The sequence below is a fragment of the Portunus trituberculatus genome, chromosome 37 (assembly GCF_017591435.1).
Source record: "Portunus trituberculatus isolate SZX2019 chromosome 37, ASM1759143v1, whole genome shotgun sequence".
NCBI classification, from domain to species: Eukaryota; Metazoa; Arthropoda; class Malacostraca; order Decapoda; family Portunidae; genus Portunus; species Portunus trituberculatus.
In genome coordinates, this window is record NC_059291.1 from 24,584,423 (window position 1) to 24,605,444 (window position 21,022).

Below are 21,022 nucleotides of genomic sequence, written 5' to 3' on the forward strand. Positions count from 1 at the left end.
CACAAGATCGCATAGTAAGAAACTAAGGAAGGGACGATGTCTGAGAGATGTTAAAAATTTAGTTTCCGCAAAGATGTGTTGAGACTTGGAACAGTTTGAGTGAGGAAGTGGTATCAGCAAAGAGTGTACATAGTTTTAAAGAAAAATTGGATAAGTGTAGATATGGAGACGGGACCACACGAGCATAAAGCCCAGGCCCTGTAAAACTACAACTAGGTAAATACAACTAGGTAAATACACACACACACACACACACACACACACACACACACACACACACACACAAACACCGGACAGACAGATACAAAAACAGTCCAATACTTACAATAGACAAAATACTCAACTAGTGAACACTGTACTTGTGCTTAATTTTAAGTATGTAATTTTAAGTATGTAATATTAGGATATTTCTACCTGTAAAATATATATTTTCAGCTCCTGAGTTGCTTATGTTTAAATAAACCATTTATTATTATTATTATTATTATTATTATTATTATTATTATTATTATTATTACACACGTACAGGAATATAAGAAACAAGGGAAGCTGCAGGAGGTCATTATGAAACATATCTACCTATTTTCATTTGTAAGTTTATCTCATCTTTTAAAGCTTCCTAAAGACTCAGCTGAGTCTATTCACTCCATTTACCACTCTACTTGAGAATCAATCCCTTCCTATCTCCATTTCATATCTAACATTTACTCCATTCATCTACCCTTCTATTTGAGAATCAATTCCTTCCTACTTCCATTTAAAATCCAACTTTATCAAGCATAAATTCATTATTACTAGTACAATTGCGATTACAGACCATAAGAATTTTGCTTACATCACGCAAGCTAACCTTTACACCAATGATGCAATAACACTACACAAACCACAAAAAATAAAGGATATATGAGCAGACTCACAAAATTACAGCAAAACTAAAACAGAACAGAGACACCAACTACAAAAACCTAAACAAACCCATCCTGTATTTGTGGCAAGGCAGCTCCAATAACTTACATTGCGAACAGTCATGTAGAAGGACTTGGAGAGGATGGGCACAGGCTCAACACTGTCATGCAACTGCTTGGGTGGTGCTGATCCCTCGTGGGTGTTGATGCGGTACAGCAGCTGAGGAATCTGTCCTGCATTGACATCTGTACCATTGTTGGACTTCTTAGATGATTTGAAGTAAAAAATTACCCTGAAAAGGTAAATTAAATAATGCACTTGATTAAACTAAGGAAAAAACTGACATGTAAAAAATGTTTGCTAATGGTTACAAATACAGTGGACACTCAATACTCAAACGTCTAGATAGTCGAACTTCTCAATACTCGAACGGAAAAGTTCAATTTAATACTCAAAAAAATACCTAATAGTTAAATGCCCACAAACATGGTTGCAAACAAAGGCTTTCTGGCCTATCCCTCCCCTCCCTCTGCCAGTCATGCTGCCACGGTCGTCAGAATAACATTTTCACGCATTCTGTCTGTAGTTTTTCATTTATAAACTTACATTAACACAAAAGGCTTATTAATGGTAAGAATATCTGGTAATCAAACGGCCGAACATTTGGTTGTATACAAAGTTACGTCATCTCTCTTCTCGCAGCTGCCACTGTCCCATTCTGATACCGTATTACCAGTAATATTGGTAAAACGGCATACCAGATGCCAGTGTGCATCCCTAGTCCAGCTGCAGTCTTCAGAAAAACAAAATTTTTCTGCGTTCTGTCGGTAGTTTTTAATTTAGAAACTTATGATGGCAGCAAAGAGGCTTATTAATGGTGAAAATAAAGAATCTTGTGAGAGTGCAAGTGTTAGTGAGCCACAGCCCTCCACTAGTGGATTCACAGGAATCACACCAAGAGAAAAGTTACAAAGACGTTTTCATGGATGGTGACTGGTCCTCTGATGACTTCCCTCCTCCTCCCCACCCTTCTCCCCCTCCTCTTCTAAGTTATCCATCACCAGCCATTACTTACAGTATGTACAAATTAAAATTATAAAAAAGATACCTTGCAATTTTAATAAACTTGAGGTTTTTGCTAAGATTAGAACAAATTACCTGATTTATAGGTATCGATAGTCAAACTTTTTTGATACTCAAACAGCCATTTGGAACTAATTAAGTTCGAGTATTGAGTCTCCACCATACTTTTAACTTCTTCACAATGGGCAACAAAAGATGGCCCCTGACACTGTATCTGGGATGGGTGGGAGTGGAGAGATACCTGACTCAGAAGCAGTTCTCTCTCTCTCTCTCTCTCTCTCTCTCTCTCTCTCTCTCTCTCTCTCTCTCTCTCTCTTTGGAAATAATGATGATGGTAAATGATCATGTAAGTCATTGTGTTGAAGGGATTAAAATAGTTTCCTCCTTTGCCTCTCTCTAAACACATACACTCAATGATCTCTGGTAACCACAGTTAACTATAATAAAAAAATTCCAACATTGGACAATCTAAGAGCATTTTGAACACATCACAGACAAAGTAACATCTGACAATACAAAAGCTGAAGGTGAAACTGCCAGTCCTTTCCCCAGCACAGGTACTCACTGTTCCTCAGTGGTGACCATGCTCTGGCCAGAGGAGCCACAGTCACTGCTGGGGCCGCTCACTCTCGCCCATGCCACATACCACTTGTTGGCCTGAAACACAAACAAGCCCATCTCATGAGTCAGTTTCTCCTACAGCAATTTTTTCCTAGACAGATGATTGGGATGTTATTTATTAAATAAAAAGTACAGATTATTTTAATAATACAGTGGTACTTTGATATACAAGCTACCTGAGATATGAGTTTTTTGAGATACGAGTTACAATTTGGTCTATTTTTTTTTTGTTTTGAGATATAAGCAAAATTTTGAGATATGAGTCGTGCTTGGGGATGTTGCCACTAGTTGGCGGCTCGGCACATTGGTCCAGCCCCAGCTGAGCTAGTATCTATGTATTTCCTGCGGATCCCGTGCATTGTTATTGTTCTTTCATCATTTTCATACTATTTACTGACCTTTTCTTTGTTTAAACAAAGTGCAGTTTTAATTTACGTTTAATGTATACGTGTGAATGGTGCCTGCATCCCTTTCTTCCATCCTCCTCCTTCTCCACCATTTACCACCGTTAGCTGAAAATGTCCGTCTCCAAGGTAAGAACACTAAGTAAACTTTTGCTTTTATTTTATATATTTTCATGCATTAATAAAGTATACATATGTACATAACTGAAAAGGCGAAACAAATTTCCCTCACCTCCGTCTACCTCCTCCTCCAATGCTTATCACCGAGGGGGAACAATGTAAATAAACCTCTGCAGTGGCAGCAGTGTGCGCACTCTCTCTCTCTCTCTCTCTCTCTCTCTCTCTCTCTCTCTCTCTCTCTCTCTCTCTCTCTCCTACTTAAAACTTCATTTATTCCATGAGTAATATTTTCAAGGTTGTCAACGTGCTCTTCCGTGATTAATAGAGCAGTCAATCATCTGTGGGTGGCTATATTTGTATACTCCAGCTGATCGACAGATGCAAGTGAGGGTGGGGATGTGGTAGGGTAACATCCCATGGAATGCACTCCTCCATGATAAATATACTTTATAACAGTAGTTTATTTAATTATATTCTCTTTTTTTATGTTTTATTATGTTTCTATACAATAATTACTATCTATAAATACCTCTGTCTTACCTAAAAACATGTAATAAAAAAATTGGGGCTGCCCCTTTTGGGGAAGCTGGAACAGATTAATGGCATTTCCTTGCATTTCAATGAGAAAACTTGTTTCGAGATACAAGCATTTTGAGGTACAAGCTCTGTCGTGGAATGAATTAAACTCATTTCTCAAGGTACCACTGTACATAAAATTCCTTAATGCCCATTAAATAGAACCCAATGAACTATTTCTTAAATGATATCTATGATGTAAGTATGAATGCAGTGTTTTGCATGAGCCACCCCATATATGTCTGTAAGCATGGTACAGTGGTGCCTTGGAATACGAACTTAATCCATTCAAAATTTTCTCCTTACTCCAAAGCATCAAAATACATGTATTCTTATAGAAGAAATTATAATTCGTTCCAAACCACCTCCCATGACCCAAAAAAATTAAATTTTCACCTAATTTCTTACTTTTTGCATACTATTACTATATATACTACGTACTACTACTATTATGCTATAACTATACAAGATAGGAAAATAAAGCAGAAAAGTAAGCAAAATGTAATATAATGAAAATTCACCTTGTGGTCAGAAACAAGCGTCACTACATCCTCCTCATGTGACTCCATCAAGCCAGCACCACACACTCTTATATAAGCCAAGAAATTTTCCTTTGATATACTGCATTCATTATGGGAAATAAATCAGGGAAATAAGCAAATTGTTATATGAAAATTCAACTTCTTCGCGGTCAGAAACAAACGTCAACACATCTCCTCAGCTCACTCCATCAAGTTAGCACTACACACTCTTATCTAAACCAATAAAGAGATAAAAATAATGATTCCAATATTGTCATGCATCATAATATGTTTCTGAATGCTTACTTATCCATGGAAATACATGTATATCTTAGATCTCACCAAGAAATACATAAAAAATGATAAAATACAGCATACTGACATAAGTGCTCTCACCATCCTCACGCTCGCCGCCCTAACCCAAACATATCCTTGTAAAAGCTGATACATGATTGGCTAAGTGTCCACCATCTTGAAAACAATGGGCCAATGACAGCCCTCAATATATGACAGATAGCCTCAAGCATAAACAAACTGTGCGGCATAAAGGAGCGTGGCTTCAGAAAAGCGCCACAATCATGCCTGATGGGCTCTAACGTAAGAGCAATGATCGTGCCTGACGGGCTATAAGGGTTAAGGCTTTTAATTTATGAGCTGGATACTCTCTCTTCCCCTCGAATCTTCTAGAATCTCCCATACGTCTGTCTGTATGTCTCGTGATCACGTGTGCTGCTACGCTAGGCAATGAGCTTAATAACTAAAAAAAAGTAATATTATTATCCCTGGCACTACAAAACAACAACCAAACAACTGCAAACAACACTCCTGAGGCACTGAGGCAGTGTGGTGCCCCAGCATGCAGTCAGCTGATTGTGCAGTGCTGCGCGCAATCTATTGACCGCATTTGTTATTGTTCACACTCCAAAGCAAAGTTCATCCTCAAATGCAAAAAAAAAAAAAAAAAAAAAAAAAAAAAAAAATTTTTTGTTCGTAATCCAAATTGTTTGTACTCAAAAGTGTTTGTACTCCAAGGTACCACTGTATGTAGATAGATTCCGATCATAAAATACACTTTCCATTTCAATATGTAAGCAATTAAATAAGACAAAAATTAGATGACAAAAATTAAAAACAAACCAATAAACTGCTTAATAAATGAACAAGAACTATTTCTATCTTGAAAAAGCTGAAATAAACATTTCATTTCAATATGTTACCAGTACTAAGACATCATGGTTAATCTCCCTTTATCAACCCCACACTTTTTTATTTGGTACCACATACACTTTCTTGACAGTGGCAGGGAAGAGAGTAAAGGAAATGGAAAGCCTCACCTGCACTGGTACTGGGTCATCAAACAGCATTGGAAACTTCTGCCGCACACCACACTCGTATGGCATCTCCTCTGTCTCCGCCAGCAGCTCCCCATCTGTCTCCTGATCTCCTCCCTCAGCTCCCAGCTCAAATAACTGCATGCACAATTAGGAGATGTTAGACCTTTGCCTATGAATTATCAACTCTTCCTCTTTTATATTAAGTTCTTAGGATGTGTACAGTGTTAGAAAAAAAAGATGGAGCACTTAATCATGATTTCAGTGGATTGTGGCACATGAGTTGTTGTGGTGTTTGCCTTAACATTCCACTGTTGACCATATGCATGGCAGCATCACAACACAATAAGCATGCCATCCATCCTCACTCAGAACTCTCATAGAAGTCAGAGTATTGGTTTTCTCTGCATAGCAAAACTGTTTTTTCACATCTGTAATAGCTTTTCTGCTGTATCTAACATATACAGAAGTGAACTTATCTTGCAAGAAAAAAAAATCCTGATATTGAAGGCAAGAGTCTTGACGAAAAAATTATTGAGAATTGGATGAAGATAGTCAACCATCAGACAGTTTGTAAAAGCTGCTATGGAACTAACACATTTGTATCAATGTTGTATTAGTAAAACCCTGATTTTTGTCTATAGGGAAAGGCAAGGTGGGAGACACTCTATCTTTTTTGTGGGCACTATATGATTGCTAATATTTTTTTTTTAATATCTTAAATTGATATATTTTTCCTTGGACATTTTGGACAACCACAAGACAAAATTCTTTGTATCAGCAATAAAGTATTGGTAAAGCTGGACAACAGTGAAAGAAGGGGAGGTAAGAAAAGGGACTGGAGTATATGAATCTCAAGTACCAAGCCACTCAAGTTAGGAAGGGATGAGGAAAGCCTATAAAGAGAGGAAGAGAGGAGGAGAGGGAAGGGGGAGATCAAAATTTTACCTTGATCTTGCCCATGTATTCCCCTCGGCCACCAAACAGGCCAAACCCACCAATGAGGACGTCAGTATCACACATAAACCTCACAGCTTCTATAGAGTATCCTGAGTAGCCCCAGCCACCACCATGACCTGCAAGGACAAAAATATTATATGGTACCTTGTCATAATGCTGATGTGGGATATGGGAAGGAAAATCTCTTTTCCTGACAATCAACTATAAAATTAGTTCCATACTTTCAAAGCGGTTGACAGGAGTGAAGTCTTCCCTGGTGTAAACACGCACAGTGGCCACTGTTTGTGGGTCATTCTCCACCACCGTGAGGCCGTACTCATGTGCCCAAGTCACTGTGTCAATGCAGGACAGCATGTGGAGAGCCACCTGGAGGAAAGGTAGAGTGAAGGCGTGGTAAAGTGAGTAGAGAGGAAAGACAAAGAAAGAAGAGTTCAACTATGGGAGGATTTTGCATAGATAGTGAAAGGCTTATATACATAATTGGATTTATAATATATCTATAGAGATTTGCTGGCATCATGTAAAAAAAATTGTAAATATAACCAAAAAAACTCATGTAGATTAATTAGTGCCATGTGACCTATTCTACTCAACTATTTTGTAATGAAATCTATTGATATGTTAAGTGGATAACAATGATTCTTACAGTTTATCCTTCTTTGTTAATCTAACCTTAAATATAAAAAGTGAAGCACTAGAAAGATAGGAAAAAAGAAAAAAATCATCAATATTTACAAATGTACAATGCTGGATCATGATAAAGTGAAAATTTATGTTAGACACAATCTGAGTAAAAAATCACATATAAAGTGAATAATCTGTATCTCAACTCAAAGAAAATATTTAGATGGAAACAAACAAGTGAGTCATGGCTAGTATTCTTAAATTCTCTAAACATTACAGAGATGATTAGTCGGGTTCTCAAAGGTGTTTTCTTTATTAACAGTATTAATTACTTGTACATCTACCACAAGAATCACAAAATCACTCTTGAAATTCCTAATATCTTCTTCAACTGAAGTAGTGCAGTTAACTCTTGATTAAAGTAAGGGTTTCATTCCTGGAGGCATCACGTTACTCAAACATAATTTTCCCATAGAAAACAATGGTACTACATTCCTGGCAACAGGAAAAGTCTGCCTATTTTTGGGATTTTGTTACTCACACCTTAAAGAAAAATATTAATACATCGCTGGGTCACGGAAACAATAAAAATACACGTTCTCATTCTATTATCTCTGATGGTACCCAATGTGCTCTCCCTCATTCCTGTCACATGGACAATCACTGAGGTCTTCTTCCCCTAGCATAGCAATCTAACACTACCAACTTCTTTTCAATGGTTACAGTCTTCCTTGATTTCCTGGAATTACTTTCCTGTGAGAGATGCTTGGATGCCATAGTATAGGACACAGTTCTTTCTTAGTTTTCATCTAGTATGAAAAAACAAAGTGGCAATTTCTCATTGCTTAATATGGGTGAGGCCAATGTTTGGGTGTATTTGCCAATCATTTATTTTATCTATTATTATTATCATTATCATTAATATTTTTTTTATGGTAAGGCCAATAGCACCTGTAGGCACACTTGAAGAGCATGTAGGAAGTGATGTTCAGCTTCCACCCATTAGTGGCACAGGCAATTTTATTTATAGTGGTACCCATATTAGGGCCCATATCACCACCCAAGCCCATCTTGGGTGTAACTACCTAGAAACTGGGTATCATGGTGACATGTAGGTAACTTTAAACCATTCGACAAATGGCAAAGTGTTTTAAGGCTGTACGTGGTGGGATTTGAACCTACGCATGGATGTCTGCCCAATCCCACGCTCACCACCTTATCCACTGCACCACCGCCTCGAAAGCTCCACTTCACTTTTTTTTGTATGGCAGGATAGGTGTGTATCATCTCCCCCAATCTAAAACCTCCTTGATTGCAAAGGACAAAACGTAAACAAATACACACACACACACATACCTGAGCCCTGGACACCTGGTATTCAGGCAGGATGGGCAGAGAGAGCTCAGGGGAGAGAAGGTCCCTGAGCCCATCTGGTGGTCCACCGTTAATCATGCGCTGGGCCTCTGCTGCAATGATGTTGTAGCAATGCACCTCCTGGCACTGGTTGTCATAACTAGGGAAAACAAAAGTGAAATGTTAAGTGGTGGTGTTGCTGGTTCTGTTTTGGAAATATTCCTACATTTAAAATTAAAATCTTGATTCTTTTTGTATGACTAAAAGACCATCCACTGGTAAAAACACTTAAAAATCATAAAACTGTACACTTCATTGCTGCTCCTTAACAAAAAGTATACAGTAAAGGATTTAAAAACTAGCTTGTTTCCATATGTATTTTCATGATACTGTACCCCTCTCTTAAACTTTCAGTTTTAAAAGACAGAAAATTAGGATAAGGCAAGATAATGATGAAAACAAATCAGTCTCTGTTAAGTTCCTCACCTCCATAGCACATTGTAGACTGGGTCTAGACACACAGTGTGGCCAGAGAAGCAAATCTGGTCTGAGGTGGAGAAGCTCCGGCACTGGCCATCACTGCGACTGATTACCAGACACCGCCAGCTTTCCTCCTCGTCTCTCTTGCCTCCTACTGGCAGGAGCACTGCAAAGATGGACACAAAGCCATGACTACATATATACTGGATCTAGGTTTTCTTACTCTCATGCATTTCAAATCTGAAACATATTTGAAGCAAAGTCAGATGAAAACTCTAGAAATGATTGAAGAAAATAGGGTTTTCACTAGAGATGTACCGATACCAAAATTTTGGCCGATTCCGATACCGATACCGATACCACCTAATTGGGCCGATACCGATACTACTACCGATACCGATACCACCGATACTGATACTACTACTTATAGTGATTACTGCACTGGACACCAGGATGAGTTGGTGGACAGCGAGCGTTATCAGATGGGAGGCTTTGTTTTGGGGGATGCTGTAAGTCCTTCTGAGAATGTTTGTGAAATAGGAGCAATTCTAGAAGCTTTTTGAAGCCATTTGCAAAGGTAAATTACTCAGTAATTGGAATGAATATCTTCTCAGTCTTTTGATTCTTGTCAGTTATTTTAAATTCTTACTTCTTACTCCTTGAGTGACCATTTGGTCTTGTGCATTTTCATTATTAATTTTATTGACGATATTTTGGCGATCAAAAATATTTTAAAAATTATTAAAATTGTAAAACAGACACAAAATATTAGCAAAAGAAACTCATTTTGTTGTGTATGTTTCTCTTTAATTAAATCTGACATCCTTTGATATTAATTCATTAGACATTAGTAGACCAATTCAGAAAAATGAGCTTTCACCTAATCTTTTCAATTAAATAGAAAAAAGTTTAGTTTATTCTAAATTTCTAGTGTATTGCTATGATCTTAAATAATCAATATGCAACAAATTATACACAATGCACATGATTACAAAACAGAATCGTTACTTTCTTAGTTATGGAATTTTTACATCCTTAGGTTAACACAAGTAACTCAAAAATTAAACTTGCATTAAAATTAATATACATATATAATTCGAGCTTCCACCTATTCCACCTATGATATCTTGGAAAAGGCTAGCACTATAACTGTTAATTATAAATCAAATAAGAATATGCTGTTATTTACAATAATGCAAAATGCCTAACTATATATATATATATATATATATATATATATATATATATATATATATATATATATATATATATATATATATATATATATATATATATATATATATATATATATATATATATATATATATATATATATATATATATATATATATATATATATATATATATATATATATATATATATATATATATATATATATATATATATATAAATATATACCAAATCATTTTATTGGATTCTCAATATCTGAAGTTTGACATTCTTAGATTATAGTTAAAAAACATAAGCTTTTCACCTGTGTGAACTTTGTGTGGGTGGAGGAGCAGCGTCTGACTGAGAGACAGTGAGAATGCAAGGTGACTCATGACCGACCGTGTGACAGGATGCCGGAGTCAGCCTATACACGTTTCATACACATCTAATTTAGAGGTGTGGCTTATTACCACAGAAAACAGTATTCTATGACATACGGTAATCACCACGGAAACTTAATACGCCGTATTATATTAATTTGGTATCATCAATATCTTATATTGAATATATCACTAAGTAGAAAATTTCTTTTAGGTATCGGAAGTATCGGCATTAAATAAGCCAATACCGATACCGATACCGATACCCAAAAAATGGGCTGATACTGCTGATTCCAATACCGATACCGATGCATTGGTACATCTCTAGTTTTCACTATAACACACAATGGACACTAGGGATCAAGATTTTGAAAAATATGATGCTTTAATATCCAATCCCATTTGTTTTGATGTGAACCCTGGAAGTAACTCAAGGTCAGTGAATGGTGGTATATGAGTGAGAGAATAGCAGTGGCAAGAGTGTAGCCACTCACCCAGACAGCTGCTGTTGGCCACCACTGCTGAGGCACTCAGGTTGTGGGTGTTGATCAGTGACTGGTCCAGCTTGATGTACGTTACATCAGCTGAGGCACCAACCCAAGTGGCCCTGCGTCCTAGCCTGGGCCCCACCCCTGGCACCAGACCCGGCACTGAGTACCATGGACACCGTCCTCTGCTACTACCCTCCCCTGCATCACTCTGAGGTGCCACTCGGCCCAGCTGGCCCTTCTGTAGGATGTGATGAGTTGTGGAACTGTCAGTAAAATGCACCTGGAGGACTGCCAGAAATATGGGAGAAGTGAAAATAAGAAGATAAGAAAAAAATATAATAAAAAGGCAGCAGAATAAGAGAACTATGTGCATGAATGGACTCTTCTGGTACAGTCATTGAGAAAAAGTTCTCACTTGGGAAAGAAATCATGCAATACACATGAAAAAAAAAAAACTACCAATCTTCCTTTATAATGAAGTGAAATAAGATGGCCTATGTCTCCAAAATCAGTTTTGGTTGGATTTTTTTTATAATGTAATTGGAGAAACTTTAAATAAAATAAGTACATAACAAAAGCAAAAAAAAAATAGGGAAAGAAAGCAACACATCACCTGGAAGTCCCCACAGCTGTAGATCTGACCACTGGCAGTGAGGAATATTGTATGGTTGCTGCCGGCAGCCACCTGGACAATCCTCACGCTGGGGGGCAGGCGGGTCATGGCTGGGGAGCCACGGGAGAGCAAGTCCCCAACACCTAGCTGTCCATAGCTGTTGCTGCCCCAGGTGTACGTCTCCCCATTGGCACACACCACCACTGCAACACACAGGATAGTATTTCTATGTGGATACACAAAAATAACAAAATGGTGGCTTCTAGTAAAGGCCATAAAGACTGCAAGTAATATGATGGTTTGTGCTTAGCCTCACCTGAGTGATGAAGTCCACAAGCAACTTGCACTACAGCTGTGGTCCCTGGAAGGTGTACTCTTGCAGGAGACAAGGAGGAGATCTTGCTGGCATCCCTCTCTTGGTCACTCCCTAGACCATCCTCTGCAGCTGTAAGTGCAATCAGCCAGGTCTTAGCCTCTCCTCTTCCCATGAAACCCTCACCTGGCAGGATTCTGATACATGATGTTTGTACAACTCTCATAAACTATGAGTTCAAAAGTCAATGACAACAAATCACCTCAGTCTTGTTTTGGGAAGTGTTCCCATCAAAAGGTTTGTGGAGCAAGAGGGTACAAGCCAGGATGCCACCCTATCATGGACAATTCAGCAGCACCAGGTTGAGGTACCATCATCAAAAGGGTGCAGGGGTACAATGCAACAAACCCACTGTTTGCTGGGGCTACTCAAGGGACTAATGGGTTTGGAATTTATATTGATTTGGTTTTAATTACTGTGGAAGACTGGGTGGTCCAAAGTTAGATGAATGGTACTTTATAACATTAAAAGTTGTATTCTAGGGGTCTATTAAATGTCATGATAGCACTGAAAAATGTGGTAAGGAATAAAAATTCATAATGTTAACTTTGCTTAAAATACTAAGTACACACATTCATAAGCAGAAAAGATATCTAAAATATAAATTCATATAAGAATAATACAAATTATATTCACATACAATAATTTTATAAAAACTGGGCATTATCTAGGTTAAAACTATCTTTTCTCAACTTACATAAACTATAATACTTAGAAAAACGGTAAAATGTTCTTTTCAGCTGATAATGTTTTGCACAGGAAGAGGGAAGCAAAGTAATATTCTACCAGCTGTGCACAACCAAGGTAAAAATGTGCACTAAAAAGTTGGCCTCCTCACCACACCCAAGCAGCTTGGCCGCTGTGGCAGCGGCAGCAGCGGCACTACAGAAAGGGGAAAAGTTCACACTTGCAAAAATCAAAAAGACTGAATTGTGTCTCAAAAAAGAAAGAAAGGAAGACAAGTAGATTTCCTGCAGAGTCTGCAGTACTGACTGTAGAACTCAATAAAAAAGCAGCCAAACAAACCTAGGATGTTACTGGTAGCAAGAGGATCAAGGGCAGCGGCAGCAGCAAGGGCTGCAGGGTCAGGACTGGCGGGAGTGGGGAGAGGACTACTGGAGCCGGCCACAGCCCCGTCGTCACTTGCCAGGTTAGAGGACGGAGCCAGCAGGCGAAGCAGCCGGGCTTCAAATTGGCCCAGGTTACCTGTGTGACCATTGTGGCCTGAGGTGTGGCCAGCTGGCCCTATTAATACATGGACACCAGGGCCACTCTGGCCACAGACTGTGCTCAGGACATGTGCTGCTGCACTTCTTAGGAATCAAAAATACTTTCCTATTACTTGAATTATTTTGCATACACATTACACATGTAAAAAAATTTTAAAAATTTCAGTGACTTAATTTGGAGATTAAAAATCTGCAATATCCAAAAATTATGTGGCTTGCAAAATCACAGACTTGTGATGTAATCCAATTCCTTGTAATAGATGCATAAAGTTGGAAAACATAGAGAAACAAATGTTCATCAATATCTTTTGATGAAACATTCCTTCTGGAGATTTTTGGAAAAAAAATAAATAAATAAGCCTCACATCATTCCACTGACCTCCCAAAAGTCATGTGCCTTCTGATCAAATGGGAGAGTGAAATTTAGTCCTGTCTGGAAGTTAGGTAGGAAATGATGTTCAGTTGGGCTACTTGGCTCACTTGATATGTGAGTCAGCTTGTGTAAGGCACATACTGTCACAGAGACACTTGAGCTCTGATGGAAGGTAGATGTTGTAATCCTTGATACTATGTTTTGCTCAAACCATAAAGAAAATAAAAGCTGTAAAGAACAATAAACGCAAGTATATATGAAATATACTTGTGACACTCACACGCGCAAACACGCACACACACACAAACACACACACACACACACACACACACACACACACACACACACACACACACACACACACACACACCTTAAGTACATCATGCAGTCCTCTGAAATCAGGGTTTAATACATTAACCTAAACAGCACAACATATTTAAGTAATGTTACAACTTATGACCACTAGCACATGCTGAACACCACCACACATCCTCCCTTCACCATGCCCAGTGAGTAAGGCACACTGCTCACAATTTACTCCTCAGGTTCCACATAAGAGGAGAGAATTTTTTACAGCAGAAGAAAACTATGAATGAAAGATTTAGAATACCAAGTCCTGATTAAAACAAATATCCTGTTAATATATATATATATATATATATATATATATATATATATATATATATATATATATATATATATATATATATATATATATATATATACACACCTTTCTGACATGTATTTGCCCCCTAACTACCTTTATAAGAATAACATACCTTTTATAATTTAACTCTCTTCACACTGAACAGCAAACAATCCATCAGTCCATAAATCTGACCAAACAAGAATATTTCACACACACCCAAGATTAAGCAACCACAGAGGACAGGGTCATTCAGATGTGAGTATGCCTGGAGAGGTTGAGAAGTGAGAGGTAACTTACCTTTCCTGAATGGCATGGGGGCATATCTGGAGTGCCTGTGGCGAGGCCGGTGCCTTCGCTCATCTAGCCTCCTCTGCAGCTGGTCCTGGAGGCGGCCACACGCTCGGCCAAAGATGTTCCCTGGTCAAAATGTAAGGTAATGAATTGAATTAAACTGATGATTCTTCTTTTCACTTTTTTCTCTCTTTTCCTTTCTTACCCATATCACCTACTCTCTCCCTTGCTTGCTCTTCCACATCCTCTCCTTTGTCTATCCCCTCATGTGCCTCCTCTTGTCCATCCTCTCATCCTCCCCTTGTCCATCCCCTCATGTCCTTCCCTTACATACTCATACCTCACTCACACCTTCCCTTACATGTTCTCTATTAAAAACACCCTCTCTCCTTTCCTTAGCCAACTCACATTTACCCTATTCCTTACCCATCTCATATCCTCTACCTTGCTTAACCTCTTTCTCTTTCTCCCATCTTTCATGCAAACCTTTTCTCATTCCTGTGCCTGTTTTTCTCATCAGTTTCATCAGTTTCCTCTCCTCTCACCTCCAAGGTTGGCCCCCTCATGGAAACAGAAGAGGCCAGAGTGCTGCTCCTGCATGAGTGAAAAGGGATCCTGGTCATTGTCAGCCTCTACCTCGTCAGCACACGTCCTGCAGCAGCCACACACAGCACACCCAGAGTCCCCTGACCCACAGCCACATGGCCTGAATGAGGGAAAAGGTAAAAAGCATGATTCCATTATTCAGCTATGTTCTTTGAAGGTACATTAAGGCAGTAATATATATATATATATATATATATATATATATATATATATATATATATATATATATATATATATATATATACACATACAGTAATACTCCGCTTAATGAACGTTCGTTTAACAAATTTCCGGTTTAACGTACTATATAAAGTTAGACCAAAATGTCCGCATAACATACAACCACATCCATTTTAGTGAATTTTCTGGGTTTGAATTTGCCGGGTGAGGGACTGAACACGGTAGTTTCGCTGTGATTGGCTGGCTCCCTGCCTCTGTCTCTAATGCTCCTGGAGCTGGATCAAAGATTTTTTAACAACGTCAGAGCAACCTCTTGCAGCGAAATGGCATCCATGAACGCTTGGAGGGACGGTGACAAGGTTGCTATCAGGTTGCTCTGAGGTTGCTGGGAACACCACCTCTGGAGGTGGTGTTACTGTCTTATATATGCATTTATGTTCACAAAACAACATTTCTATTAGCTTTTTACAAATCTTGCCCCCAAGAAAGGATTGTTTTGTAATGCATAAAGTGAAATCTTACTTAGAATACCAAAAAATAAAGCAGAGATGAGATCGGCCATAGACGAAGCGGGAGACACGCGGCCACTCAGCCGCTTCTTCTTCTTCTTGTGACCCTTTTGCTTGCATGTTACTTTCCCCATGATATTTGTTTCCACTCCTCTATTACCTGCTATAATGGATATCATATCTTAGTATTCATATACGCTCATGCCACGAGGATAACCTTGACTCCGTGGCACTGAGTAATAGTGAATTACTAATGAAATGCCGAGGTTATCCTCGTGGTATGAGCGTATATGAATACTAAGATATGATATCCATTATAGCAGGCAATAGAGGAGTGGAAACAAATATCATGGGGAAAGACAACATGCAGGCTAAAAGGGTCACAAGAAGAAGAAGAAGCGGTCGAGTCGCCGTGAGTCTCCCGCTTCGTCTGTGGCTCATCTCATCTCTGCTCTATTTTTTGGTATTCCATGTAAGATTTCACTTTATACATTACAAAACAATCCTTTCTTGGGGGCAAGGTTTGTAAAAAGCTAATAGAAATGTTTTGTGAACATAAATGCGAGAATGTGCGAGAATTTGTACGTAGCTCCTCTAACTTCCAATGACTCGTGACATCATAAAAGTAGTGGTACACCGGTTGCCCAATATGCTGCCAAACGTATATATAATTTTTTTTTTTAACCCATGTGGTATGATGGGGACCAGCCCAGAACGCATCCCCCCCCTATTTCCATTATTTCCTATGGGAAAATTACGTCCACTTAAAGAATTTTCGCTCTACGAACAGCTTTGACATTCCCTATCCTGTTCGTTAAGCAGAGTATTACTGTATATATATATATATATATATATATATATATATATATATATATATATATATATATACGTGTATATTTTTTTTTACAGTAAGGCCTATAGTGCCAGTTGGCACACTTGAAGAGTGTATGGAAAGCATTGTTAAACTTCCGCCCATTTGTGGCGTAGGCAATTTTATTTATAGTGGTACCCATATTAAGGCCCATATCACCCCTGAAGCTTATCTAGCATGATACGGCGGGGCTTTCAAATTTGTAAAAAATTACCAGGATAAAATTTCGTTAAAGCAAGTTTGGTGTTCATTAAACGAGCAGATGGTAGTAAAAGGAAACCTTCATTGTAGCGAAATTTTGTTGTGTGAACCTTCGTTAAGCAGGGGTTGCCTATATGTATGTATGTATGTATGTATGTATATATACAGGCAACCCCCATTTAACGAAGGTTCACACAACGAAATTTCGCTACAACGAAGGTTTCATTTTACTACCATCTGCTTGTTTAACGAACACCAAACTCGCTAAAACGAAGTTTTATCCAGGTAATTTTTTTCCAAATTTAAAAGCCCCACCATATCATGCAAGTTGACAGGCTTTTGAATACACCAGGAGCTGCTGGTACTAAGGCCTGCCTCAGGAAAAATCCTGGGACACCTATAGGATAAAGATCAAGATCAAGATCAAGCCTCTCATGGAAAACACGCGCAACACTCACTCCCCAGTCAAAACATAACAGCGTCAGCAGCAGCTTCTCTTCCCTAGCTCAACTTACCACCAAAACGCCCTGCAATTGGCCTAGTGTTCATAAGAAGACCAGGAAGTCTCTTACTCTCCAAGTGAAGCTAGATATTATTCACAGACACAAGAGAAGCCAGAAAACTAATAACATTCCTTGCCACCATCTTGACTCCATCTACTGTCTACTATTTTCAAGTCAGCAGACTCTATTAAGAAGGCTGGTGAGACCGCATCTTCCTTGCAAGCTAAAAGAACCACCAGAACTCGTGACTCTAAAATGGATAAAATGGAAAGCCTTGTGGAAATGTGGTACATAAGTTTTGTATGCAGTACAATGATGCGCACTTTGTTTACATTCCACAGGTTGCCTGTTAGTGTCTTTCCCGTTTCACTCTTCCTCCCTTCATAAGGTTAAGATCATCAACATTATAAAGTTACATACATACATACATTAGTGTACATTATAATGACAAATTAAATTACGTAAATGTTTAACTTCATAATTTTTACTTTCATTAAACCTTTTACTGTAGTATGATGCACTCTCGCTTTGCTTACTCTCAATGGAAGTTCAAATCAGGGGTTAAACTTGTTATGATCAGTTCGCTTAATGAAGTTTCGCTTAACGAAGTGTTTTTAGGAACGTAACCCCTTCATTAAACGGGGGTTGCCTATATATATATATATATATATATATATATATATATATATATATATATATATATATATATATATATATATATATATATATACACAGTAAGGTCTTGGTTTACATCAGAGTTACGTTCCTGAAACATGACGTAAGTCGATTTTGTCTGTAACTCGAGTTTCCGTACATTTCAAAGCATATTATCGAGTTTTCAACCAATCATTGTTTATGGTCATTCAGGTAAGTTAAACGTTATATTGTTATATTATCTACAACTATGTAGGAATATGAAACACAAGCTTGTTTTTGTTGTTGATTAGGGCCGCGAACGCGAAGGACTGCAGGTTGCCAAGAGGGGTGGACGCCTGAGGCCACCAGGAGGGTGAGCAGGTCGAATGTTGTGACGCCCAGGGCAGACAGCTGGGAGCATAAAGCAGTGCGGTGGGAGTAGAAGCGTGGGCAGCGGAGCAGGAAATGCAATAGGAAAGGGCAATAGGGATAAGCAGACAGGCGCAGACGGTGCAAGTCAGCTGCGAGTGTCGTGTGGCCCAGGCGAAGGCTCTGGATTTGTTATTGTTGTGAAGGGTGCGCGAGCCCTCAAGGTCATCAACCTCCCCATTGTCATGGTAACAGGCTTCCCATTTTCTTCTTCACTCCCTCACACACAGCTGCTGCCTCCCTTCTCATGTCTTTTAATTATGTCCTCTTTTTCTTGTAGCGTAATGGTTTTCCTTTTCTTAGCATCACTGCTGTCACTAAGAAGTTTTCTCTTTGGTGCCATTGAGCAAGATACTAAGAACTTGAGTCAGTAAACGCAGAAGTAGGATAACACTCTTGCTAGGGGCGACAGTGTGGTGGAACTGAGGCAGGGTGTTATTGTATTCAAGCGTGAGGCAGGCGGTGTGGTGGGTAACCACTAATGACGCCTGGCGGCCAACAATAACAATAAATCCCGCACTTTACGATTTATAAATTTTCAATTTTTTTAATCTTAAATTGCCTTATAGTGGACTGACATAACTACGAGTTTGACGTAACTCGAGACCGACGTAACCGGGACTTTACTGTATATATACAGGCAATCCCTGCTTAACAAAGGTTCACACAACGAAATTTCAGTACAATGAAGGTTTCATTTTACTACTATATGCTCGTTTAACGAACACCAAACTCGCTTTAACGAAGTTTTATCCAGGTAATTTTTTCTAAGTTTGAAAACCCTGCCATATCACGCAAGCCGACAGGCTTTTCAATACACCAGCGCCTCTTGTGGTCAATACGCGCACCACTCACTCCCCCTGTTCAAAACAATAACAGTGTCACCAGCAGATCATCTTCCCTCCCTCAACTTACCACCAAAATGCCCTGCAATGTGGCCTAGCATTGCTAAGAAGACCAGGAAGTCTCTTACTCTCGAAGTGAAGCTGGATATTATTCACAGACACGAGAGGCGAGAAAACTAATACTAATAGCATTGCTCCATCTACTGTCTCTACTATTTTCAAGTCAGCAGACACTATTAAGAAGGCTGGTGAGACCGTATCTTCCTTGCAAGCTAAAAGAACCACCTGAACTCGCGACTCTACAATGGATAAAATGGAAAGCCATGTGGAAATGTGGTACATAAATTTTGTGTGTGATACAACGATGCACCCTTTGTATACATTTCACAGGTTGCCAGTTAGTGTCTTTCCCGTTTCACTCTCCCTCCCTTCATAAATTTAAAATCATCAACATTATAAAGTTACGTACATACATACATTAGTGTACATTATAATGATTTAAATTAAACTGCCTAAATGTTTAACTTCATAATTTTTACTTTCATTAAACCTTTCACTGTACGTACTATGATGCACTCTCGCTTTGTTTACTCTCAATGGAAGTTCAAATTGGGGGTTAAACTTGTTATAATCGGTTCACTTAACGAAGTTTTACTTAACGAAGGTTTTTTTAAGAACATAACCCCTTCGTTAAGCGGGGGTTGCTTGTATAATATATATAATATATATATATATATATATATATATATATATATATATATATATATATATATATATATATATATATATATATATATATATATATATATATATATATATATATATATATATATATATATATATATATATATATATATATATATATATATATATATATATATATGATGCTTATTATAGAGAAGATTCTGAAACTGTTGTATATGGAGGATTATTCATGATTATGTATTCAAACACTTTAGCCTTATTGACTTTCTACAAGCCAAAATTAGGTCACTCCATGCAATTCAGGAGGTTCTAAAAGTTCATTATTCTTGCCTCTTACAATATTCTTTTCTAGGCTTAAAACATTAACCCTTTCCTTCCAGCAATCATATATATACGATTGCATCAATGTGTCTGTAGCGACGGCAATCATACCCATAATCAAGAATTTTCGCGCCTGAATTTTGAGCTCCAAGCACGGTTTCTCGAGTCAGATGGTGAGTGGAAGTGTCTGGCATATGTTTCCACATGTAGTGTTGTCACTAGCTCTGGAAATTTAGCGGTAACTAAGCTATTTTCCCATTCTCCGGGCGACACTTGGCAATCCCAGCGACCCGCCGGGTGGAAAGCACCGTGATAAGTGCGAAGAGACATCTGATAAGAGCGAAGGATCTCAGATCATAACTCACCATGGAGCAGGACAGAATATATTTATTTAGCAGTGCTTCTGAGTTTGAAGACAGTAACAGTGAATATTTAGAAGAAACTGAACTATTATGACTACAGGTAATCTTCCTCAGAGGATCAGAGGATTGGGGCTTCCTGCTGTACAAGGATGATTGTTCAATTTATTACTCCTACCTACCTATAAATATCGTAGTATATGATAATCTAGTAATAATAGTATGTCTCATTTGTAATAACAACATAGTTACTTGAAATAAAATATTTTTTGTCAACTTACTTATTCCTCACAAGGGTGCTGGAA

The 21,022-nt window shown here is 38.3% G+C and overlaps 1 protein-coding gene across 1 annotated transcript in view; it reads right to left on the reverse strand.

Annotated features, from left to right (window-relative positions):
* LOC123514289 (E3 ubiquitin-protein ligase MYCBP2-like) overlaps window positions 1–21,022 on the reverse strand; it is a 299,710-nt gene that overhangs the window by 218,492 nt on the left and 60,196 nt on the right. Inside the window, 13 exon segments of the mRNA XM_045272098.1 lie at window positions 1,015–1,198; window positions 2,555–2,646; window positions 5,566–5,700; window positions 6,511–6,638; window positions 6,744–6,888; window positions 8,503–8,659; window positions 8,986–9,145; window positions 11,028–11,262; window positions 11,638–11,840; window positions 11,954–12,082; window positions 13,037–13,234; window positions 14,559–14,678; window positions 15,098–15,258. Of these exon segments, the coding sequence (XP_045128033.1) occupies window positions 1,015–1,198; window positions 2,555–2,646; window positions 5,566–5,700; window positions 6,511–6,638; window positions 6,744–6,888; window positions 8,503–8,659; window positions 8,986–9,145; window positions 11,028–11,262; window positions 11,638–11,840; window positions 11,954–12,082; window positions 13,037–13,234; window positions 14,559–14,678; window positions 15,098–15,258 (2,047 nt within the window).